Raw genomic sequence first — 21,229 nt, forward strand, 5'->3', positions numbered from 1 at the left:
ATTTTCTCCTTCACAGATGCTGCCAGACCTGCTGAGCTTTTCCAGCAACTTTGTTTTTGTTCCAGCTTGTTTCCAAGCCAGTTGAACCAGATAATATGCTGCCTGCGCCATAACAGAGTTGGCATAGGCACGCAGATGGAAGTGAGCAGCCCAAGATTTTAAAAGAAAGTTTAAAAAGGGCAGGAGGGGAAGCTACTATCCTCGGGTGGGGGAAGGTGGGGTTTGCCCCGCACATGTTGGGGCCATGCAGCCAAAACCCGCCATTTCTTCCTTTGCCAGCTGCTCTCCAAATCCCACCTCACAGATCCCTTCCTTGGGCTGATCAAACGCTCCCTTCCCAATGCCCCTGACTGACCAAATTCCTGGATCCAGTGAACCTTCTTTGCAATCCACCCGGCTCTCTGTGCAGTGCCCATTACTGAGCTCTTGGCACTACCGGGACTGCTGCTAACTAATCAGATTGGTCAATGGGTCCAGAGAGTGACACTTGCTCTCAGTGAGGGATAGACGTCCTATTCTCCATCAGTTCAGCTGCTCGCAGTATGGTTTGGGTGTGGGACAGGCTTCATCTCGGTGTTTCGGGATCCTGCTGACATTCCTTCCAGGGAAGGGCAGAATGGGGTGGTCGAGATTGTGAGCAGCTCCCCCACCCACCATACAATTCTGCCCACGGTGTCCAAAAGCACAGCTGCATGGGGAGCTATTGTAGAAACCTGGTCCTAAATTCATCGTAAATAGGCCATGCCATACGGTTGGGTTTGTAAGACTTTTGGGATTTTTTAGTATGTATCTGTTGACAGTGTGCCATAATCTACAAATGTGACGTGAGTTTGCAGTTATGTTAAGAAATTCCTGGGAAATACCTTTTCTATTGGTTGATGTATTAGCTGGCAGCTAAGAAATATTAGTCAATGTTGATTTTGGCTTGTTACAGTAAAAGTCATAATTTTGAAATCTTGTCATGAGATTTCACTGTGTTGGTCATTGAAAAGTCTGCATCTCTTTTTAAAGACGATCGCTATCTACAAAGCCCATCATGTGAGGCCACTACACACTTGTTCACGAAGGCTCTCTTCCCAAAAACATGTGGAGGTTGAGGCAACACAACTGTGATGGATAGATTTTTGCTGGGTAAGGGGATTAAGGGTAATAGAATCAAGGTAGGTTGATCGAGTCAAGAGATGGATTACCCACAGTCTGACAGAATCAAATAGAACAGGCTTGAGGGGCTGAATGGCCCCCTCCTGTTCCTATGGTACAACTGTATTGCAGTCCGGGATCCCAAAAAGGTTTGGCTACTTACCAGAAATATCTCTTTGAAACCACTGAATAATTCCCGGAGAACTTTCCTCATCTGCGGGACTAACTTAAATATGCGGAGCGGTCTCAGGCACCGAAGCATCATCAAGAGCTGTGCTCCAGATTTGGCGGGAACATTATGCGGCATCCACCACAGAAAGATCAAACTTTGCTTGAAACAAAAAATGCAAAGGAGAAGTAGCATTAAAACAAGACAATGTTCTTCATAGCAAGGCACAAACATAAAATTCTAAATGTCCAACAGCTGTGGACATGAATGCTAGAACCAATCCTGGAGCAATGGTGAGTGGGACCTTACAAGCACACTCAAATTCTCAGAGAAGCCACACTGGAAACGCAAATGTTACTTTTTACAGATACTGATAGATTGAATGTCCAGAACGGTAACAGGCGATTCAGCCCAATTCAGTTCATGTTGGCATTTATGTTCCGAATGAACCACCTCCCACCCTGCTTCATCTCGCCCAATCAACTTATCCCTCTATTCCCCTCTCCCTCGTGTATTTATCTAACCTACCCTGAATTACACCTGCACAATTTGTTGCAATTTCTCTGTGGTAGGGAGTTCCATGTTCTCACTATTCCCTGGGCAAACAATTTTCTACTGAATTCCCTATTTCATATTTGTACCCCTTAATTCAGATTTCTGTCATAGGTGGAAACATTTTCTCTCTGTCTGCTTTCATAATTTCAAAGACCTGTATCAGGTCATCACGAGAGGTTCTAAAGAAAAGTGCCCTTTACATAGTCTCACTCATTGTTACAACCACTCATCTTTGTGATTCATTTTTGTATCTTTTTAAGAAGCTCTACGTCTTTTTGTAATATGGACAGTAGAACTGCTCACAGAACACTGAGTCTGCACAGATCTTTGATTTGTCCTTTATTTCTATTCAGTTAACTTTTATCAGAACCAAGTTTGTTCACTGTGTATTTCTTGCTTCTTTGAGGTCTCAACAGATGGCCTTTGAAACTTTGCTTGTAATGAATGATACAGAAACTGAAAGGCTTACAAGGTAAATAAAGATGTCCATCACTCCTCCGAAATCCCTTATGACAGCAGTAGGTGTGAAGAATAGGCCGTCTGCCAAGATCTTTAGATTTAGCTCAATGCTCATGAAAATTACAAAGGCGTACTCAGCTATCTGGAACACAAAACACATCAATGAATATATAGGTACACAAAATAAAATGCAAATAATACTTCATCAAATAACGCCAGTTGCTCATCAGAAGGACATAAACATAAGATAATTGGCAAATATCTAAGGCTTGGAGGGGTTGGATGGTGGGGGGAAATGTTTTTTACGTAGCTAATTGCTACGATCTGGAATGCATTGCCTGAAAGAGCAGTGAAAGCAGATTCAACAGTAACTTTCAAATAGGGAATTGAATACATACTCGAAAATGAGAACATTTACAGGGCTATGTGGAAAGAACAGTGACGTGGGACTAAGTGGATAGCTCTATCATAGAGCTACTACAAGGTATGGTGGGCTGTTGTCCTCTTGTGCTGCAAGGTTTGGTGATATACAACTTTAAACCAAAACAACCTTACAATTTGTAAACAACTCAGGGATACCTTTAAAACTAAAATTACAATTAAAATTTGAATCTTGCATGTTTTAGAACAGGAAGCAATAACGATCATTACAGTTTTATGATTAGGTAATCAAAAAGAAAATTGAGGAGGCCAGTTGGAACAGATGGTTAAGGTACAGTGTGATTTGTCACACCTCACTAGGGACGTGTGCTGGAAATCAAACTCTGCTATTTCCAGAGCTATCACAAAATTTAAAAACTTTTAGCAAACAGGAACAGCGTCCCCCAATTTACCTGCTTGATAGATTCTGGTTGACAGAAAACACAGACTGAGTTTCTGTACTTAACAATAACAATTAGTTATTACAAATAAATAGATCCTAACCACAGGTAAACAACTACAAACTGTTGACATATAACTTTGAGCAAAAGCTCTAACTCCCTTCTAAAGGCCCCATACATATACAGACAAGACATGGATAGATGAAAAAAAAATTGGTATTATGGTAGGAAGGAAAAAAATACATTGGGAAAACAATTCAATTGCACCAATCGTCAGGATTCAGTTGAGGGATTCCCTTTGTTTCCCTGGTGCTTTATATAACTGACATTTTCTTCAGGTTATTTCACTTCTTAACAAGAGCAACTGATTCAGGGGAAAGAGAGCGAGAAACAGAGAGGGACCACCCAGAAGCTGGTCAGCTATGCAGCAGCCAATCAAACAGTTGTCAAGTTTATGGCCTTTGACATCCACAATGGGTTACAAAACAATGAGCAACTTGTTTCCAGTTGTATCTCACCCCCCACCCCGGCTCCTGGCCTATCTATAAACAGCTTCCCCCACTGCTTGAACAAAGCAGCGGTGTAAACTTTACCTACGATGCCTTGAAAAGTGCAGCATTCCCTCCCACAGTCCTCAGCCTACTTCTCCTCCTAAGTCCTACATGATATTAAGCAAGATGTCACCCTTAATGTAAAAACAAAGTATCAGTTGGGATTGGACTCACTCTTAGGTCTGTAAACTTCTTGAGTCCCATGATGATCCAAGATCTCTGTACTCCTCTTATTCCGGGCTCTGGTACATTGACAGATTCCATGGCTACACTGCTGGTGGTTGTGCCTTCAGTTGCCCTGCTCCTTGATTCTACAATTCTCTCCCTAAATATCTCTCTATCCCCCCTAGTTCTTTCTCTCGGTCTCTTCCCTTTTTTTTCCTTTCTCTCTCTCTTGCCTCTCTCCGGTTCTCTTTCTCAAAGCATTTGCTCATCTACCCTAACACCTCGTTGCATGGCTCAGGGTCATATTTTGCTTTATAATTTCCTGTGAAGAGCCTTTGGACATTTGACTATGTGACTGTGCTATACAAGGGAAAGTTGTTGTTGTTATTATTCATGAAACACTTGGGATTGCCCTGTGATTATGAAAGAGGCTGTGTAAATGGTCGCATATGTTCCAGAGTATATCTGATGGCCTAAGGAAGTTAAATGCATCAGGAATTGGGACATATTGATAAAAGCAAACTACTGCAGGTGCTGGAAATCTGAAATAAAAAGAACAGAAATTGCTGGGAATATTCACACATGTCTGGCAGCCTTTGTAGATAAAGTAGGCCATTTGGCCCCTCAAGCCTGCTGTATATCACTCAATAAGATCATGGCTGATCTGGTTGTGGACCCCTGTCTGTGCCCCATTAACCCTCAAGCCCCTTATCTTTAGGAACAGGAAACATCATTTCTTGGCTGCAGCAGTTTAACCCTAATAAAGGAAAGTGTAAGTTCTGGTTGTTTCACATTTTGTTGCACTTGGTTTTTATTTTATGTTAAATGAATTGCAGCGAGGACTACAACCCTTCAAATTTTCTGAATGACTTGCCTCAGGAAACCATAAACACAAATGGCAAATAAAAATGTGTCACAAATAGGATTATTCCAATTTTCATTTTATGGTTTGTACAGGAATTGATGAATAATTCACAATTAAATGGTTAGGTCAAACTGGTAAACAAAGGCACTGCACAGTCTTGATTTCAACCTTATAATGATCAGATTTAAGACACAAACTCAAAAAACTGCAAGGCTCATCATCAAATCTACCTCAACCCATTAAGTGCCCTACGAGGAAGGGATACTGATGTTATAAATGAAAAAAATCCATTATATTTCAATAGAAAATAACATGAGATCCATGTCAAGGCAGCTAAGCAACAGTAATATTTTATATGTTGTATATACACATATACATTTATATAGCACCTTTGATGTTACAAAACAAGGAGTGATTCTCACAAAAAAGTTTGACACTGAGCCACAGAAGGAAGTACCAAGTGAGGTGACCAAAAGCTTAGTGAAAGCAGTAGGATGTTACAGAGTATCTAAAGTGAGGACAGAGTGATCGAGAGGCTAGGGTCCAGACAGTAGAAGGCATGACCACCAGCAGTGCAGAAACTAAAACTGACAATGCACAAACAGCCAGGATTGGACATGTGCAGATATCTCAAAGGGTTACAGGGATGGAGTGAGCTAAATAAGTTGTAGAATGGATATTTATGTATATTTAGATTTTGGTTTTATTCTGCCTGAGTAAACCACATCAGAAATGCAACAGGTTCCAGGTAGGAGCTGCGAACCTTTCAGATTTGCTCTGGGGTCTCCAACATTAGAAGATTAATCTCCTGAGCCCTGTAGAAAAAGCTAACACTCAAGAGAAAAGAAAATTTAAAATATATTTGGAGACCAGGAGGCACAATATGTTTTACAGGGTGGGGCAGTTGGAGTTGTACAATCATGTGCATGGCCATCTCCGAGCTGAGGGAAAGTAACAAAGCTCTCAATCTTTAACCACACATCCACCCTCCACATTTGCCAACATTTCCAGCATTGGAAGATTGTCCGGGGCAATGAGCATTTTCAACGTTAAGTGTTATCTGTTTTTACACTGTTACTGGGTGGTTTCATGATTTTAACCCAGCGAGGTAATGGCGATATGTTTCCAAGTCAGAATAGCATGTGGCTTAGAGGAGTATTTGCAGCTGGTGGTGTTCCTGTGCATCTGCTGCCTTTGTCTTTCTGGATGATATAGGTCGTGGCTTTGGAAGATGCTGTCAGGGGGTCTTGGTGATTCTATACATTGCTGGCACTATGCACTGGTGGTAAAAGGAGTGAATGTTGAAAGTGGTAATTGGGTGCCAATCAAACTGGATGTTTTGTCCTGGATGGTACGCTTCTTGAATGTTGTTAGAGTTGCGCTTGTCCAGGCAAATGAAAAGTATGCCACCACATTCCTGACCTGTGCCTTGTTGATGATGCACAGACTTAGGGGAGTTAGTAAGGCAAGTTACTCACCGCAGAATTCCTTGCCTGACCTGCTGTTATAGCCACAGTATTTACATGGCTGATCTAGTTCAGTTTCTAGTCAATAGTAAACCCCAGGACGTTAATAGTGGGGAATTCAGCACTCGTAGTGCCACTGAATGTCAATGGGCGATGGTTAAATTCTCTCTTGTTGAAGATGATCATTGTTTCGCATTTTGGTGGTTAATAACATTCATGGCACACATCAGCCCAAGCATAGATATTTTCCAAGTTTTGCTGCATTTGAACACAAACTACTTTGCTATCTTAGCAGTTGTGAATGGTACTGAACATTGTGCGGCATAGTGGCACAGTGGTTAGCACTGCTGCGGTTGGGAACTGAGGGCAATTCTAGCCACGGGCGACTGTCTGTGTGGAGTTTGCACATTCTCCCCGTGTCTGCATGGGTTTCCTCCAGATGGTCTGGTTTCCTCCCACAGTCCAAAGATGTGCAGGTTAGGTGGATTGGACATGCTAAATTGTCCCATAGTGTCCAGGGATGTGCAGGCTAGGTGGGTTAGCCATGGGAGAAAACCCACGCAGGGGATAGGGGGGGCTCAGAAGATCTTTGAAAGATCATTGCAGACTTGAAGAACCAAATGGTCTCTTTCTGCACTGTAGGGATTCTATGATTCTATGAACTGATATCCTCCCATCTAACCTTATGATGATAGGAAGGCCATTGATGTAGCAGTTAATATTTAATAAATATTTAGCATTTATGTAGAACTTATCATAACCTCAAGACATTCCAGAGCGCTTTGCATCCAATAAAATTCACTTGAAGTAGTGTCACTGTTGAGACGTAGGAAATATTATGTACAGATTTGGTCACCCTGTTATAGGAAAGTCGTAGTTAAACTGGAAAGTGTGCAAAGAAGATTTATGAGGATGTTGTCAGGACTAGTAGGCCTGAGTTGTAGGGAGAGGTTGGCCAGGATAGGACTTAATAAAGAATAAAGAAAGTAGGAGAATGAGGAGTGACCTTATTGAGGTGCATAAAATCATGAGGGGCATAGATAGGATGAATGCATATAGATGGGGAATTGAAAACTAGAGGGCATAGGTTTAAGGTGGGAGGGAAAGATTTAAGAAGGTCCTGAAGGGTAACTTCTTCATGCAGAGAGTGGTGTGTATATGGAATGAGGTGCCAGAGAAGGAGGTTGAAGCAGGTACAATAATAACATATAAAAAACATTTGGATAGGTACATGGATGGGAAGGATTTAGAGGGATATGGAACTAGCTGAGTGGGCATCATGGTCAGCATGGACCAGTTTGGGTCAAAGGGTCTGTTTCCATGCTGTATTACTTCATGATTCTTAATTCAACAGGAAATTTGTGCACAGTAACAGTAAGCTCCCACAAACAACAATGAAATAATAATGACCAGACAATATTTTTGATGCTGATTAAAGGACAGGGAGAATTCTCCTGTTCTTCTTCAAAGTAGCACCATAGGATTTTTCTGTTCACTTGAGAGAGGAGAAGGGGCCTCAATTTAACATCTCAACCAAAAGAAAACAGCTCAGGGAGTGCAGCAGTCCTTTGGCACTGCAATGGGAGCACTAGCTTGGACTTTTCTCTGAATTGGGCCTGAACCCATGAATATCTGACTCAGAGGTGACAGCATCACCCACTGAAGCACAAATGGCACTGTTGACGTGATCGCTCCATTCAAACATGGCAAGAAAATGAGGAATGCACGGGTGGAAATGGAACACTCAATTTTAAATAAGACACTGAGTTGTTTCCATGGCACATAGTGACAGTAGGATGTTGACTAATTTAAGTGCAGACACATGACTGATGTAATGTTACCTGCAAAGTAGGTGTGTGCATAACTGTGGTAAAAGGTGTTTCAAACATCATGGATATGCACGAGCAGATTGTAACGACAATCATCACCCAGTCAAGATACGTGACTAATCCAAGTAAATCACTAGCAGACAGGAGAATAAAACAATTACTCTGTGAAGAACATGCTCAAGTCATTGCATTATTAACCAGAGGGGAGACACTGAAGCTAATTGGCAAAACAGCCAGAGACAAGATGAAGAGAAGATTGTTATATAACAATCAGAAATGATTCGGAATCAGCTGCCTAAAGGACTGTGGAGGCAAGTTCAACAGTAAGTTTGAAAAGGGAATTGGATTAAATACCTAAGGGGGAATATTGCTGGGTTATGTGGATGAACAGAGGAGAGGAACTAATTTCGATAGCTCTTTCAAGGAAACAAAAGCTGAATGACCTGCCTCACTGCTGTAATGTTTGAGGACATATTTTCTTTACCCATTTCGTTCTGAAAGCATGCACTCTCTCACTTGCTTGGGATAGGGATTAGCTCATGTACAGCCAGTGCTGCACTTTTCCAGGACTGGGAGTTTTGCGGAGTTATGGAAATGATCCCATTCCCAGAACGTGGCTTGGGAATCTGGTTTTGGAGAATGTGAGATTCCTCACCTCCAAGCTTAGGCCAGAGTGAGGGCCTCCTGAAAATTTCCAGTTAACTTTCATAGATTCTGACTTAGATTTCACACCATCTCAGTACATAATACATTATTGAGAGACAATGGCATAGTGGTAAACTAGAAGGCCAAGTTAACATTCTGGAGGTATGGGTTTAAATTCCACCAGGACAACTGGTGGAGTTTAAATTTCATTTAAAAACCTGGAATATAAAGCTGGTCTCAGTAATGTTGACCATGGCAACTATCAACAATTATTGTGAAAACTTATCTGGTTCACTCATGTTCTTGAGGGAGGGAAATCTGCTGTCCTCACCTGGTCTGGCCTACATGCAACTCCAGACTCAAAGTAAGGTGTTTGACTCTTGACTCCTGAACTCTGAACTCCATTCAGTTCCAGGGCATCTCGAGATGGTCACCAAAAACTGGCCTTGTCAACAGAGACCATCACGTAAGAAAATGATCATCACACTGTGACATGACTTACATGCAACACTGTTCGCATTAAGTAACAAGGTGAACAGAAACTAAAACTTACTACAATTGATGGTACTTGGTATTTTTTACTGCTCCTGTAATTGGATCAGTCTTGGATCTGTAAGATAAGAACTGAATTGTGACACATGAGACCAATGTTCCTCATATTTAAACTCCTCATCTTTATTTTCAAATCGCTCCAAAACTTCACCTTTCCCTGACTCTGTCATATCTTCCAATTCTGCAGCCCTCCAAGATTTCTATATCCCTTTTATCTGAATAAACTCCTTTGAAACATTTTGGGAGATTGTGCTATGTCAAAGGCACTCTATAAAACAAATTTCTTACCGATGCACAAGAAACAAAAGAGTAAGGTTTAGTGCCAACAGCAGAAATGAACAAGTCTTTCCCCTTAGTTTAAGTCCCAGTCATTTTACCCACTGACAGTCCTTTATAATCTGCTTAAAATTTTCTGATCAACTGTTCAGCCACATGTGAATGGAGTCTTTATGGAGGGTTCAGAAGAGATTTGCCAGGATGTTGCCAGGCATGGGAGGTTTGAGTTATAAAGAAAGGCTGGATAGGCTGGGACTTTTTTCACTGGAGTGTAAGAGGTTGAGAGGTGACCTTACACAGGCTTTATAAAATCATGAGGAGTATAGGTGGGGTTAATGGTAGGTGTCTTTTCCTTAGGGTGGGGGATTTCAAGAGTAGGGGCACATTTTCAAGGTGAGAGGAGAGAGATTTAAAAAAGACACGACGGGCAAATTTTTTTACACAGAGAGTAGTTCACATGAGGAATGAACTTCCTGAAGAAATGGTGGATGTAGGCACAGTTACAATGTTTAAAAGCACTTAGATAAATACATGAATAGGAAAGGTTTGGAGGGATATGGGCTGGGATCAGGAAGGTGGGATGAGTTTAGTTTGGGATAATGTTTGGCATGGACTGGTTAGACCAAAGGGTGTGTTGCATGCTGTGTGGCACTATAATAACCCCACAAAATTACAAAATCAAATAACACTTTGGCCCAGAAGTTGTTGGGCATATTACTGTGAGTACGAAGGAATTGGCATTCTTTCTGGCACTCTTTAGGCCATTTTTTTTTGCTCTGTAACTTATTAGGAGGGTAACAGTGCAGTGAGAGAAATGGGATTTCAGTCTGCCTCTTTAACCAACTGGGATTTAAAGAATTAGAAAGGAACAGAGAAAGGACATGGAGTGAAACTGGGTGAATTAGAGTAAATCAGGGATAGAAAGAGAAGAGGAAAAGAAAGAGCGGACTTACGTAGAGAGATAAATAGAGAGAGACAGAGAGAGAGAGAGAGAGAGAAATAAGTATTAGTCCTAACTTTGTGGTGTGGTTAATGTGTAATGCATGCACAAATGCAGAAAATTTCCCAAAGCTCATGGGGAGGATGAGGATGATTCGCTGTTTAGTGTCCGGTTGACAGTGGTGCTTACATTCTCCAGAGATCCTCCAGCAACTTGTGATGGTTCCCACTCAGCGTATCTCATTGTGGCGCAAGTTGGCTGGCTCTGTTTACGTATTGATCATGTAAGGGCCACTGAACTCACCTACTTCTAAAGAAGATTCTGGACACATAAAACCCAAGTGCAATAGAAAACGTTTTTGTCTGTCGAGAGAGACTTACGCATTAAATCGGGCCCTCACGACCAGGCGGCAGAATGTTCTAAACTTGTGCTCTCGACCAACTATAAAGAGAGGTTTGTCAAAATAAGGGTGATTTTCACGTAATTCTTCCTCTTGAACCTTGCTGAAGAGAGAGATAGGATGGGAACGTTTTAAATTAAGACGTTACTAAAATGCTTTCCAAAAGATAAAACAGAATTGAAAATGTTTGTGGAGAGCAGCAAAGTTACCGCTTCATTTCAGCTTGTTCCTTTTTTTCCTGAATCATCTTTATTTCACTGTCTTCCCTTTGAGCGTTTCGATATCGTACTGTGCTGGAGTGCTAGATAAGGTTAGGCAATTTTTATTTTGTGTACTGAGAGAAACATATTAACAAATATCCACCACAAAAGAAACCAGGTTTCTGTCAGTAATCGGGAACAGAATTTAAATTTCTGGGTAATAACTTACATTTGTAGGTACTAGTGCTTAAAATTAATAAGTGAGAGATTTGGACTAATAACCTGTACATAAGTTTTACCATTGCAGAAAATGACTTTAAATTCAGTTAATTAAAAATAAAACCTGAAATTAAAAAATCTACCATCACTAATGGCAACTGTTGTCATAAAAACTCATATGGTCCACTAATGTCTTCCTGGAAAGGGAATCTGCTGTCCTCATCCAACCTGGCCTAGAAATATTTCCAAACTGTTTGATAAGGTACCACACTTTAAGCTGCTTAATCAGATAAAAACCAATGGTGTTGGGATGGTGTGTTTGCATGGTTAGAGGGTTGGTTAACTAGGAGAGGACAGACAGTTGAGATAAGAAGGGCATTTTCAGAATGGTAATAGTAACTAGTGGAGTGCCAGAGAGATCAGTGCTAAGGCCACAATTACTTACAATATATATTAATGACTTGGATGAGGGAAGTGAATTTAATATAGACAAGTTTGTGGATGACACAAAAATAGATGGGAAGGCAAGTAATCATGATGATATAAAGATTTTACAGGGAAATATAGACAGATTAAGTGAATGGGCAAAAGCATGGCAGATGAAATACAATTGGGAAAATGTGAGATTATGTAATTTGGCAGGATATATAGAAGTGAATATTATTTAAATGGAGAAAGACTGCAGAAAGCTGAAAAACAGAAGGATTTGGAAGACTTCATGTAGAAATCATGAAATGCCAGTGCATAAGTTCAGCAGGTAATAGGGAAGGCCAATGGAAAATTAGCTTCTATTTCAAAGGAAATGGAATACAAATATAGGGAGATCTTGCTAAACCTGCATCAGTCACAAGTAAGACCACATCAAGAATACTGTGAGTAGTTTTTCTACCCTTATCTAAGCGAGGAAGTCCACAGAAGGTTCACTAGCTTGATCACAGGTTTAGGACAATTTTCTTAGGAGGCGAGGTTGAGTTAGTTGGTTCTGTGCTTACTGGAGTTTAGAAGAATAACAGGCAAAGTTACTGTAAGACTCTTACAGGCTTGACAGGGTAGATGCAGAGAGGTAGTTTCCTGTAGGAGAGTCTAGAAAATCTCAGAGTCAGAAGTCTCCCAAATAGGACAGAGATGAAGAGGAATTCATTCTCTTAGAGGGTAGCTAATGTGTGGAATTCTTAACTACAGGGGACTAATGAGGCTGGGTCATTAATTTTTTTTATTCACTCATGGGATGTAGGAATTGTTGTCTGGGCCAGCATTTATTGCGTATCCCTACTTGGCCTTGAGGTGTTGGTGAACTGCCTTCTTGAACTGCTGCAGTCCATGTGCTATAGGTAGACCCACAATGCCATTAGGGAGGGAATTCCAAGGGATTGACCCAGTGACACTGAAAGAAAGGCAATATACTTCCAAGCCAAGATTGTGAGTGGCTTGGAAAGGAACTTGTAGTTGGTCGTGTTCCCATGAATCTGTTGCTTTTGTCCTTCTAGATGGTAGTGGTTGTACTTTTGGAAGGTGCTATCTAAGGATCTTTGGTGAATTTGGTGACTTATATCAAGGCTGAGATAGACAGATTTTTAACCATTAAGGGAATTGAAGGCTACTGGGAAGAGGTAGCAAAGTGGAATTGGGGATAAAGAGATCAACATGATCTCTTTGAAAGGCGGAGCAGACTTGATGGGCCAATGGCCTACATCTTCCCCTACTCTTAACTGTTCTCTGAAATGGCTAAGCAAGCCACTCACTTCCATTCAAGAAGATGGCTCACCACTACCTGCTCAAGAGTAATTGGGGAAGAGCAGCATTTGGTCAGTGACACCAACAACTAAATACAAAGGGCACTGATCGAATATAACGGGCCAGATTTTACTGTCATGTGGATCTTACAGTGTCTGTCTTTTGAAATAAATACAGAAAATGGTGGAGAACCCTCAGCAGCTCAGGCAGCATTGAGCTGAAATTTTAAATCTGTTTCTCTCAGAAGAACATAAGAAATTGGAGCAGGAGAAGGTCATTTGGGCTTCTCAAGCCTGGCCCACTGATCAATAAGATCACAGTTGATCTGCCCAAGGCCTTAGTTCCTTTTGTGAGGCCAGCTCCTCATAGCTGTCAACTCCTCTTTAAGTACTTCCAGTGATCGAGCCTCCACAACTCTCTAGGGTAGAGAATTCCAGACATTCACTATCCTCCGGGAGGAGAAATTCCTTCACAGCTCTTATTCTGTAACTATGTCACTTAGTTTGAGATTTCTCCCACAAGAGTCATGGAGTCACAGAGACATACAGCACAGAAACAGACCTTTTGGTCCAACACGTCCACGCCGACCAGATATCCTATGTAAATCTAGTCCTATTTGCCAACATTTGGCCCATATCCCTCTAAACCCTTCCTATTCATATACCCACCCAGATGCCTTTTAAATGTTGTAATTGTACCAGCCTTCAGCACTTTCTCTGGCAGCTCATTTCATACACATGCCACCCTCTGCGTGAAAAAGTTGCCCCTTAGGTCCCATTTAAATCTTTCCCCTCTCACCTTAAACCTATGCCCTATAGTTTTGGACTCCCCCACCCTGGGGAAAAGACATTGTCTATTTACCCTATCAATGCCCCTCATGATTTTATAACCCTTTATAAGGTCACCCCGCAACCTCCGACGCTCCAGTGAAAATAGCCCCAGCCTATTCAGTCTCTCCGAATAGCTCAAACCCTCCAATCCTGGCAATATCCTTGTGAATCTTTTCTGAACCCTTTCAAGTTTCACAACATCCTTCCTATAGTAGGGAGACCAGAATTGCACGCAGTATTCCAATAGTGGCCTAACCAATGTCCTGTACAGCCACAACATGACCTCCCAACTCCTAAACTCAATGCACTGACCAATAAAAGCAAGCATACCAAATGCCTTCTTCACTATCCTATCTACCTGTGACTCCAATTTCAAGGAACTGTGAAGCTGTACTCCAGGGTCGATTTGTTCAGCAACACTCCCTAGGACCCTACCATTAAGTGTTTAAGTCCTGCCCTGATTTGCCTTTCCAAAATGCAGGACCTCACATTTATCTAAATTAAACTCCATCTGCCACTCCTCGGCCTATTGGCCCATCTGATCAGGATCCTGCTGTATTCTGAGGTAACCTTCTTCGCTGTCCACTACACCTCCAGTTTTGGTGTCATCTGCAAACTTACTAACCATAGCTCTGATGTTCACATCTAAACCATTTATATAAATGATGTAAGGCAGTGGACCCAGCGCCGATCATGGAAACATCTTCTCAATATTTACTTTTTCAAGCCCTGTCAGAATTATGTTTGTTTCAATAAGATCACCCTCATTCTTTTAAATGTAACGAATAAAAGGCTAGCCTATTTAACTATTCTTGATTGGTCAACCTCTTCATCCTAGAAATCAGCCTAGAGAATCTGTAGCCTTAGGAGCATCTTGTAAAACTGCAACAAGATTTCCCTATTTTTAAACTCCAACTTCTTTCTTAATTACTTGCTATATCTGCATGCTAACTTTTTGTGCTTCATGCACTTGAACACCCAGATACTTCTGCACTGCACCTTTTTCTTCTATCTCTCCACTTAAATAATAATCTACATTTTGAGTCTTCCTACCAAAGATGTCACACTTGAATTTCACCTCTCCATCGATGCTGCCTGAGTGTTCCTCTATCTTCAGTTTAGCATCTGCAGTACCTGAGTTAGCTGTTAACTTGCCTTTGTATTTTTAGGGTTTTAAACTTTATGGCACAACAAATTGCGAAAAGCACAAAGCTAATATTGCTACATTGAGGGAAATTTGAACAGACAGGGGAAGCAAATGTGAATCTCCTTGACCAAATTGTTGAATTGTGAAATTAACACTGCAAGGTCTGAGACAAAAGTGTCAATGAGATTGGGTGAATTCAATGCCATGTCAGGTGCAGGAAGAAATAAACACAGTGAAAAAAAGATTGGAGGAAATAAATAGAGAGAGAAAGGGAAGACAGAAACGTAAAATGCAATTTTAAAATTTTGTTTTACATTTTTTAAGTTTTCAACAATGATTAAAAGCTGAAAAATGATATTCCACACTTGTAACAGGCATTTTTCAGGGCCAGTAAGGGTTTTGAGATGTAATCAATACACATCACTCTGTTTAAAAGGACGTTTAAACTAAATAGACAGGGAACAACTCTTTCTGGTGAATACAGTCCATTTCTACAATATCAGTACGGGAAGTCTGTGCAGTTCAATACATTTCAATGGTGAGGCAGACAGCAAGATGACATTTTGGTGAAGATAGTGGTGAATCAGCACCTTTTGGATGTGAACTTCTGGATTTCTGTGTGCAACTGTGCCTCTGTCCTTGCCTGAAGCAATTGTTACCATTAATATACAGTGGGAGTCATTACCCTCAGTGTTATTTGACAGAAAAGTCTGGCCCATTCAATATCTTGTTATTGATATACACAATATTTATTTTCTGGTCTTGGACTCAAGCCATATCTTTGGTAGTCATGGAAACATGCTAGCAGCAGGAGAGGGTAAGCGCTAGCTATCACACCAAGGTTATTTTCTCACTCACATCTTGTGTCAGTGTTTCCAATGATTTCCCTCTGCTGATTCTCTGACTGCTTGAACCATGTCGGAGGGACCTGAAATGACAAGAACGATGATCAAAGCACTGTATTCAAATGAGCACCTTCCTTCACCCAGAAGTAAGGTGACTGATCAAAGCATGGAAATGAAAAGAAAATCGCAAAGATATTTGCAGATCCCTTATGTTACAAATGCTCGTGCATGTTAAATTTCTGACAGCAATTTGTGAAGGAGACCAAAAGTCAACTGTTGCTGAGTTTTAGATTTATTGACAAAGTGAGACATTACAAATGCATAACTGCTAACTCTACAGCCCTCCACCAATAGGTGCTTCTTTATACATGCATGTGTTATGATCCATTGAATGATGTCCTCCCCACCTATTATATACTTAACCTTAAATCATACAATTAACAGTGGGGGACACTCAGTAATGGACTACGAAGAGAGTATGTTTTTATACAAAAACCACATTTAAAAAAAGAAGGCGATTTTAATATAAGTGCCAATCTTAATAAAGATTCAGATGTGTGAAATGTTACATTTCAAAACTAATCTGTGAAGCGTCAATGTCGCCAGCAGTGTCCATTTGTTACATAAAATTGTTAGCTATCCTTCCAGTTTTCACAGTTCACAGTTCCCCAGATGATGCCCTGAAAGTGGGGATAGAGACTTTCATGATTGACATTTTGCATGCGTGTTACGTGGAAATTACAGGCCAGTGACCTAATGGTATTTTTGCTCGACTATTAATCCAGAGACCCAGGGTTCGAATCCCACCAGGGCAGATGGTTGAATCTCAGTTCAATAAAAGTCTGAAACTGAACGTCATCATCAAATGATGATCTTTTTGATTGCTGGAAAACCCTGTCTGGTTCACTGATGTCCTTCAGGGAAGGAAACTGCTGTCCTCACTTGATCTGGCCAAGTGACTCCAATTCCATTAAGATGTGGTTGAGTTTAAACTGCCCTCTAAGTGGCCTGGCAAGCCACTAATAGAGTCATACAGCATGGAAACAGACCCTTTGGTCCAACTTGTCTGCGCTGACCAGACATCCCAACCTGACCCAATCCCATTTGCCAGAATTTGGCCCATATCCCTCTAAACCCTTCCACTCATGTACCCATCCAAACGTCTTTCAAATGTTGTAATTGTACTAGCCTCCACCAATTCCCCTGGCAGCTTGTTTCATAAACGCACCACCCTCTGTGTGAAAAAGTTACCCCTCAGGTGCTTTTTAAATCTTTCCTCTCTCACCTTAAACCTATGCCCTCTAGTTTTGGACTACCTCACTGGAGGAAAAAGGCCTTGACTATTCATCCTATCCATGCTGTTCATGATTTTATAAACCTCTATAAGGTCACCTCTCAGCCTCTGACACTCCAGAGAAAAAAGTCCCAGCTTATTCAGCCTCTCCCTTTAACTCAAGTCCCTCCAACCTCGGCAACATCTTGGTTATTTTTTTCTGCACCCTCCCATGTTAAACAGTATCCTTTCCATAGAAGGGTGACCTGAATTATATGCAGCATTCCAAAAGTGGCCTGAGCAATCAAAGGTAACAATCGTGACAAAAAAACTCAGAAAAGAAATTAAACCAGATGGATCACCTGGTGTTGACCCAAGCACTGTAAATGACAATGGCAAAACAGCCCTGTCGACCCTGAAAAATTCCTCCTTACTAACATCTGGGGGCCAGTGCCAAAACTGGAAGAGCTGTCTCACAGACTAGTCAAGAAATTGCCTGACTCAGTCATACTCATGGAATCATACCTTAGAGACAATGTCCCAGACACAGCCATCACCATCTCAACAGAGGTTGAGTCTTCAACCTGGGAGTCTTCAACATTGACTCCAGACACCATGAAGTCTCAGGCATTAGGTCAAACATAGGCAAAGAAACCTCCTGCTGATTACCATGGCGATTAATATCATAATCTGTGCTCCTTCATGTTGAAAACCACTTGGAGGAAGCACTGATGGTGGCAAAGGCACAGAATGTACTCTGGGATGGGGAATTCGATGTGCACCACACTTGTAGCAACAATTCTGGTCTGACTGGTTGGGTCCTAAAGGACATTGCTGCTAGAATGGGTCTGTGGCAGGTGGCGAGGGAACCAACAAGAGGGAAAAACAGACCTGATCTCATCCTTAACAATCTGCCAGCTGCAGACACATATGTCCATGACAGCATTGCTAAGTGTAACCACTGCACAGTCCTTGTGGAGACAAAGCCTTGCTTACATGTTGACAATACCTTCCATTGTGTTGTGTGGCACTGTCACTGTGCTAAATGGGACAGACTTTAAACAGATCTAGCAACTTAACACTGAGCATCCATGAGGCAGGTCATTAGCAGCTGCAGAATTGTACTCCAACACGATCTGCAACCTCATGGCCTAGCATATCCCCCACTCAACCATCACCATCAACTGGGGATCAAAACAGAAATTGCTGGAGAAACTCAGCAGGTCTCGCAGCATCTGTGGAGACTTAAAGCTTTGGGTCCAGTCACCAGCTTTAGTGATTTCAATTAATAAACACAGTGTCCATGATGAATTTGCCATCTCTGACATCCATGCAAATTTTGGTCAACCAAAATCTCCCTGAAGCTTTATTGGACTTCCTTCTCACACGTTTTAACTTCAGCCTTCAGGACACCCGAGTTGTTACCTGCGTTCTTGACGGATATGGTGCTGGACGCTCAAAATAGAACGCTCTTTTGCAGGCTGCCCTTCAAAGGATCCACTCAACATTCGCTGCCGAGTGCAGGCCCTGCGGAAACCAAATGAAATAGACACGAATATATTACCAATGACTTCTCAATTGTGTTCTCTTGGCAACAGTAGATCAGAATAATCCATTTTTAAACGCAAAAAAAACGGAGATACTGATTTGGGTGCAAATTGCATTGGTTTTGAGAAGCTTATGACTTTTTCCATATAATCTACTGTGCAAATTCATTTACACATCATCAAAGTCACATTCTTCCATGATTGTGGTGCAACTACATTTTCAGAGATTTTGCTTCAGAAAGTATTCCTTGATATATTTAAGACCGGTAACTTGGCAAAGTTTGATGAATACAGCAGCAAACATGGGATTGCAAAAACGAAGAATTTTAAATCTCAGCATCAATCCAGCATCTGAAAGTAATCCAATTTGAAACATTCAAAATTTTTCAATGAACGTTACTGAACTCCAAAGATCCAGCTTCATTGTTTGAAACTTATTGGGTGGTCCACAATAGAAACTCATGCCAATTAACTCACCCTGGGGGTCTGATCAATCTCGTGTTTAAGGCCCACTTCTAGCACAACTTTAAGCCACAAAAGATCAAGGTGAATGCATGTTGTGCTTAAATTTTAGTGATCTTTTGTGCTGATATCGGAGAGATTACACTTAATAAAAACAGCCCAATGGAGTGGAAAGTCTCATACCTAATTAGTACAATTTTATTGCACATGAGTTTCTGTACAGGAGTACTATCAACCAGTTTGATTTTTACACTGTAAGTTGAAATATTAATCCTTAGTAAACAGCTCAAATGAAATTCAATCATATTAGAATGAAAACCAAACTGGCCTGTTGTGTTCCTCCAGCTCCACGCTGTATTGTCTCTGACTCTAACATCTGCCGTTCTTGCTAGCTCTGAGTTTTATTAATGTGTGTGCAAGCGATGAATATGCTTTGTTTTCATTGATTTGATAGAACACTTATTCAGCAGCTGTAGTAATTTCACACTTCATGTTCCCTGTTTACGTCCAACATAGCATCCCTTACATTGAAAACATTCCGAGGTTCTGTTAATAGTAAGGAAAGGGGTAGTTTTGAATGATTTGTGCTCGTGTAGGTTTTCCACAGCCGACAGTGGGTGTCATTCAACTTTTCTGGTTCTGGTGGTCTGGCTTTTGACCACTATCAGTTGTTAACTGGTAAAAATCCCATGCAATAGCTCATGCACTAAGAACACTTCTTTTTTTCTGATATGAGCTTGTTTGCAGAATTATTCACAGAGCAATTTTGCAATGAGAGAGGAAGATTACGTGCAGGTAAAATTCAAAGTGACGGAAACAACGAGTGTGGACAGTCCTCTTGTGGAACGGATCAAGAAAATTTCAAACATTATATAAATGCAAGTTGCTGTTATTGACAGGAATCTGCACCACAAGGTACTGTTAAAAGAAAATTGGTGCTTAGAATTTTAATTACTGCATAAACTACTCTCTCGAAAAGCATTTTGAGTGTTTCAATATATTAAGATGCTGTGAAGCTGAAATGTTGTCATGATCCAAGGGTGATTTTCCCCGTATAAATATTTAAACAGCACAATTCCATTGTTAAATGGTCATCTCAGAAGGTGCAACATTGAGGTAAGTAAACTTGTAACATTCTTAATATTACATAGAGGTAATAAATATACACTTAAATTATTTCTAGCATGATAAATCTTACCTGAAGATTTTATTTACTGCATTTTCCTTTTCAAGAAGATTCCGGGCACAGATGCTGGAAACTGATCGCCGCAACTGCAAATAACCATGGATACGAGAGGGAAGTTCAACTGGAAATTTCCTGGAAGTCTAGGAGATAGTTCATGTGGTTTGATCTTATTGCAATTAATGAGAGTACCACAAGGGCCTAGGCTTCTTTCAATAAATAGCCATTTATCTAAATATGGGTAGCACCTTCTTTCACTGAGACTTCCTGTGGAGGAGGGTCTAAAAGTGGGAGGTACTTCTAGTTGGGGGTGGGGTGGATTGATTCACACAATACGTGAGTAAAGATGTCAAATTTTACGAGCACTGGGCGGGAAGTTCAGATCCCTCACGAGAATCCGAATTTAAAAGGTACGTGAACAGCACTTCATTCTCTGCACAGCACCCCACTCACCTCTGGAAACGTCAGAGACCAGACATAAAGCAGCACCATGCTTTTTGCAACCCGAACCTAGGTTTTCTCCTGAAGTCTGTCCAGGACAGAAAGGTACTTTTTTTCCCTAAGGATGATAAGTAGAGGCCATTCCAACTGAATGGGGAGGCCACTGCCCATGAGTGATTGAGAGAGACAGCAGGAACTGCAGATGCTGGACAATCTGAGACAACAAGGTGTAGAGCTGGATGACCACAGCAGGCCAAGCAGCATCAGAGGAGCAGGAAAGCTGACGTTTCGGGCCTAGACCCTTCTTTAGAAATAGGGGAGGGGAAGGGGTTTCTGAAATAAATAGGGAGAAAGGGGGAGGCGGATAGAAGATGGATAGAGGAGAAGATAGGTGGAGAGGAGACAGACAGGTCAAAGAGGCGGGAATGGAGCCAGTAAAGGTGAGTGTAGGTGGGGAAGTAGGGAGGAGATAGGTCAGTCCAGGGAGGACAGACAGGTCAAGGGGGCGGGATGAG

At 41.3% G+C, this 21,229-nt stretch overlaps 1 protein-coding gene across 1 annotated transcript in view; it reads right to left on the reverse strand.

The window, feature by feature from the left end:
- The window catches only part of LOC109914955 (sodium leak channel NALCN), a 67,605-nt gene that overhangs the window by 44,927 nt on the left and 1,449 nt on the right, over positions 1 to 21,229 (reverse strand). Inside the window, exons 2-10 of the mRNA XM_048598412.1 lie at positions 20,289 to 20,362; positions 18,507 to 18,608; positions 15,822 to 15,891; positions 11,043 to 11,134; positions 10,814 to 10,936; positions 9,219 to 9,275; positions 8,033 to 8,153; positions 2,334 to 2,465; positions 1,304 to 1,471 (exon numbers count right to left, since the gene is read on the reverse strand). Coding sequence (XP_048454369.1) covers positions 1,304 to 1,471; positions 2,334 to 2,465; positions 8,033 to 8,153; positions 9,219 to 9,275; positions 10,814 to 10,936; positions 11,043 to 11,134; positions 15,822 to 15,891; positions 18,507 to 18,608; positions 20,289 to 20,362 — 939 coding nt within the window. The remainder of the gene's footprint in view (positions 1 to 1,303; positions 1,472 to 2,333; positions 2,466 to 8,032; positions 8,154 to 9,218; positions 9,276 to 10,813; positions 10,937 to 11,042; positions 11,135 to 15,821; positions 15,892 to 18,506; positions 18,609 to 20,288; positions 20,363 to 21,229) is intronic.

The sequence above is a fragment of the Rhincodon typus genome, chromosome 6 (assembly GCF_021869965.1).
Source record: "Rhincodon typus isolate 14 chromosome 6, sRhiTyp1.1, whole genome shotgun sequence".
NCBI classification, from domain to species: domain Eukaryota; kingdom Metazoa; phylum Chordata; class Chondrichthyes; order Orectolobiformes; family Rhincodontidae; genus Rhincodon; species Rhincodon typus.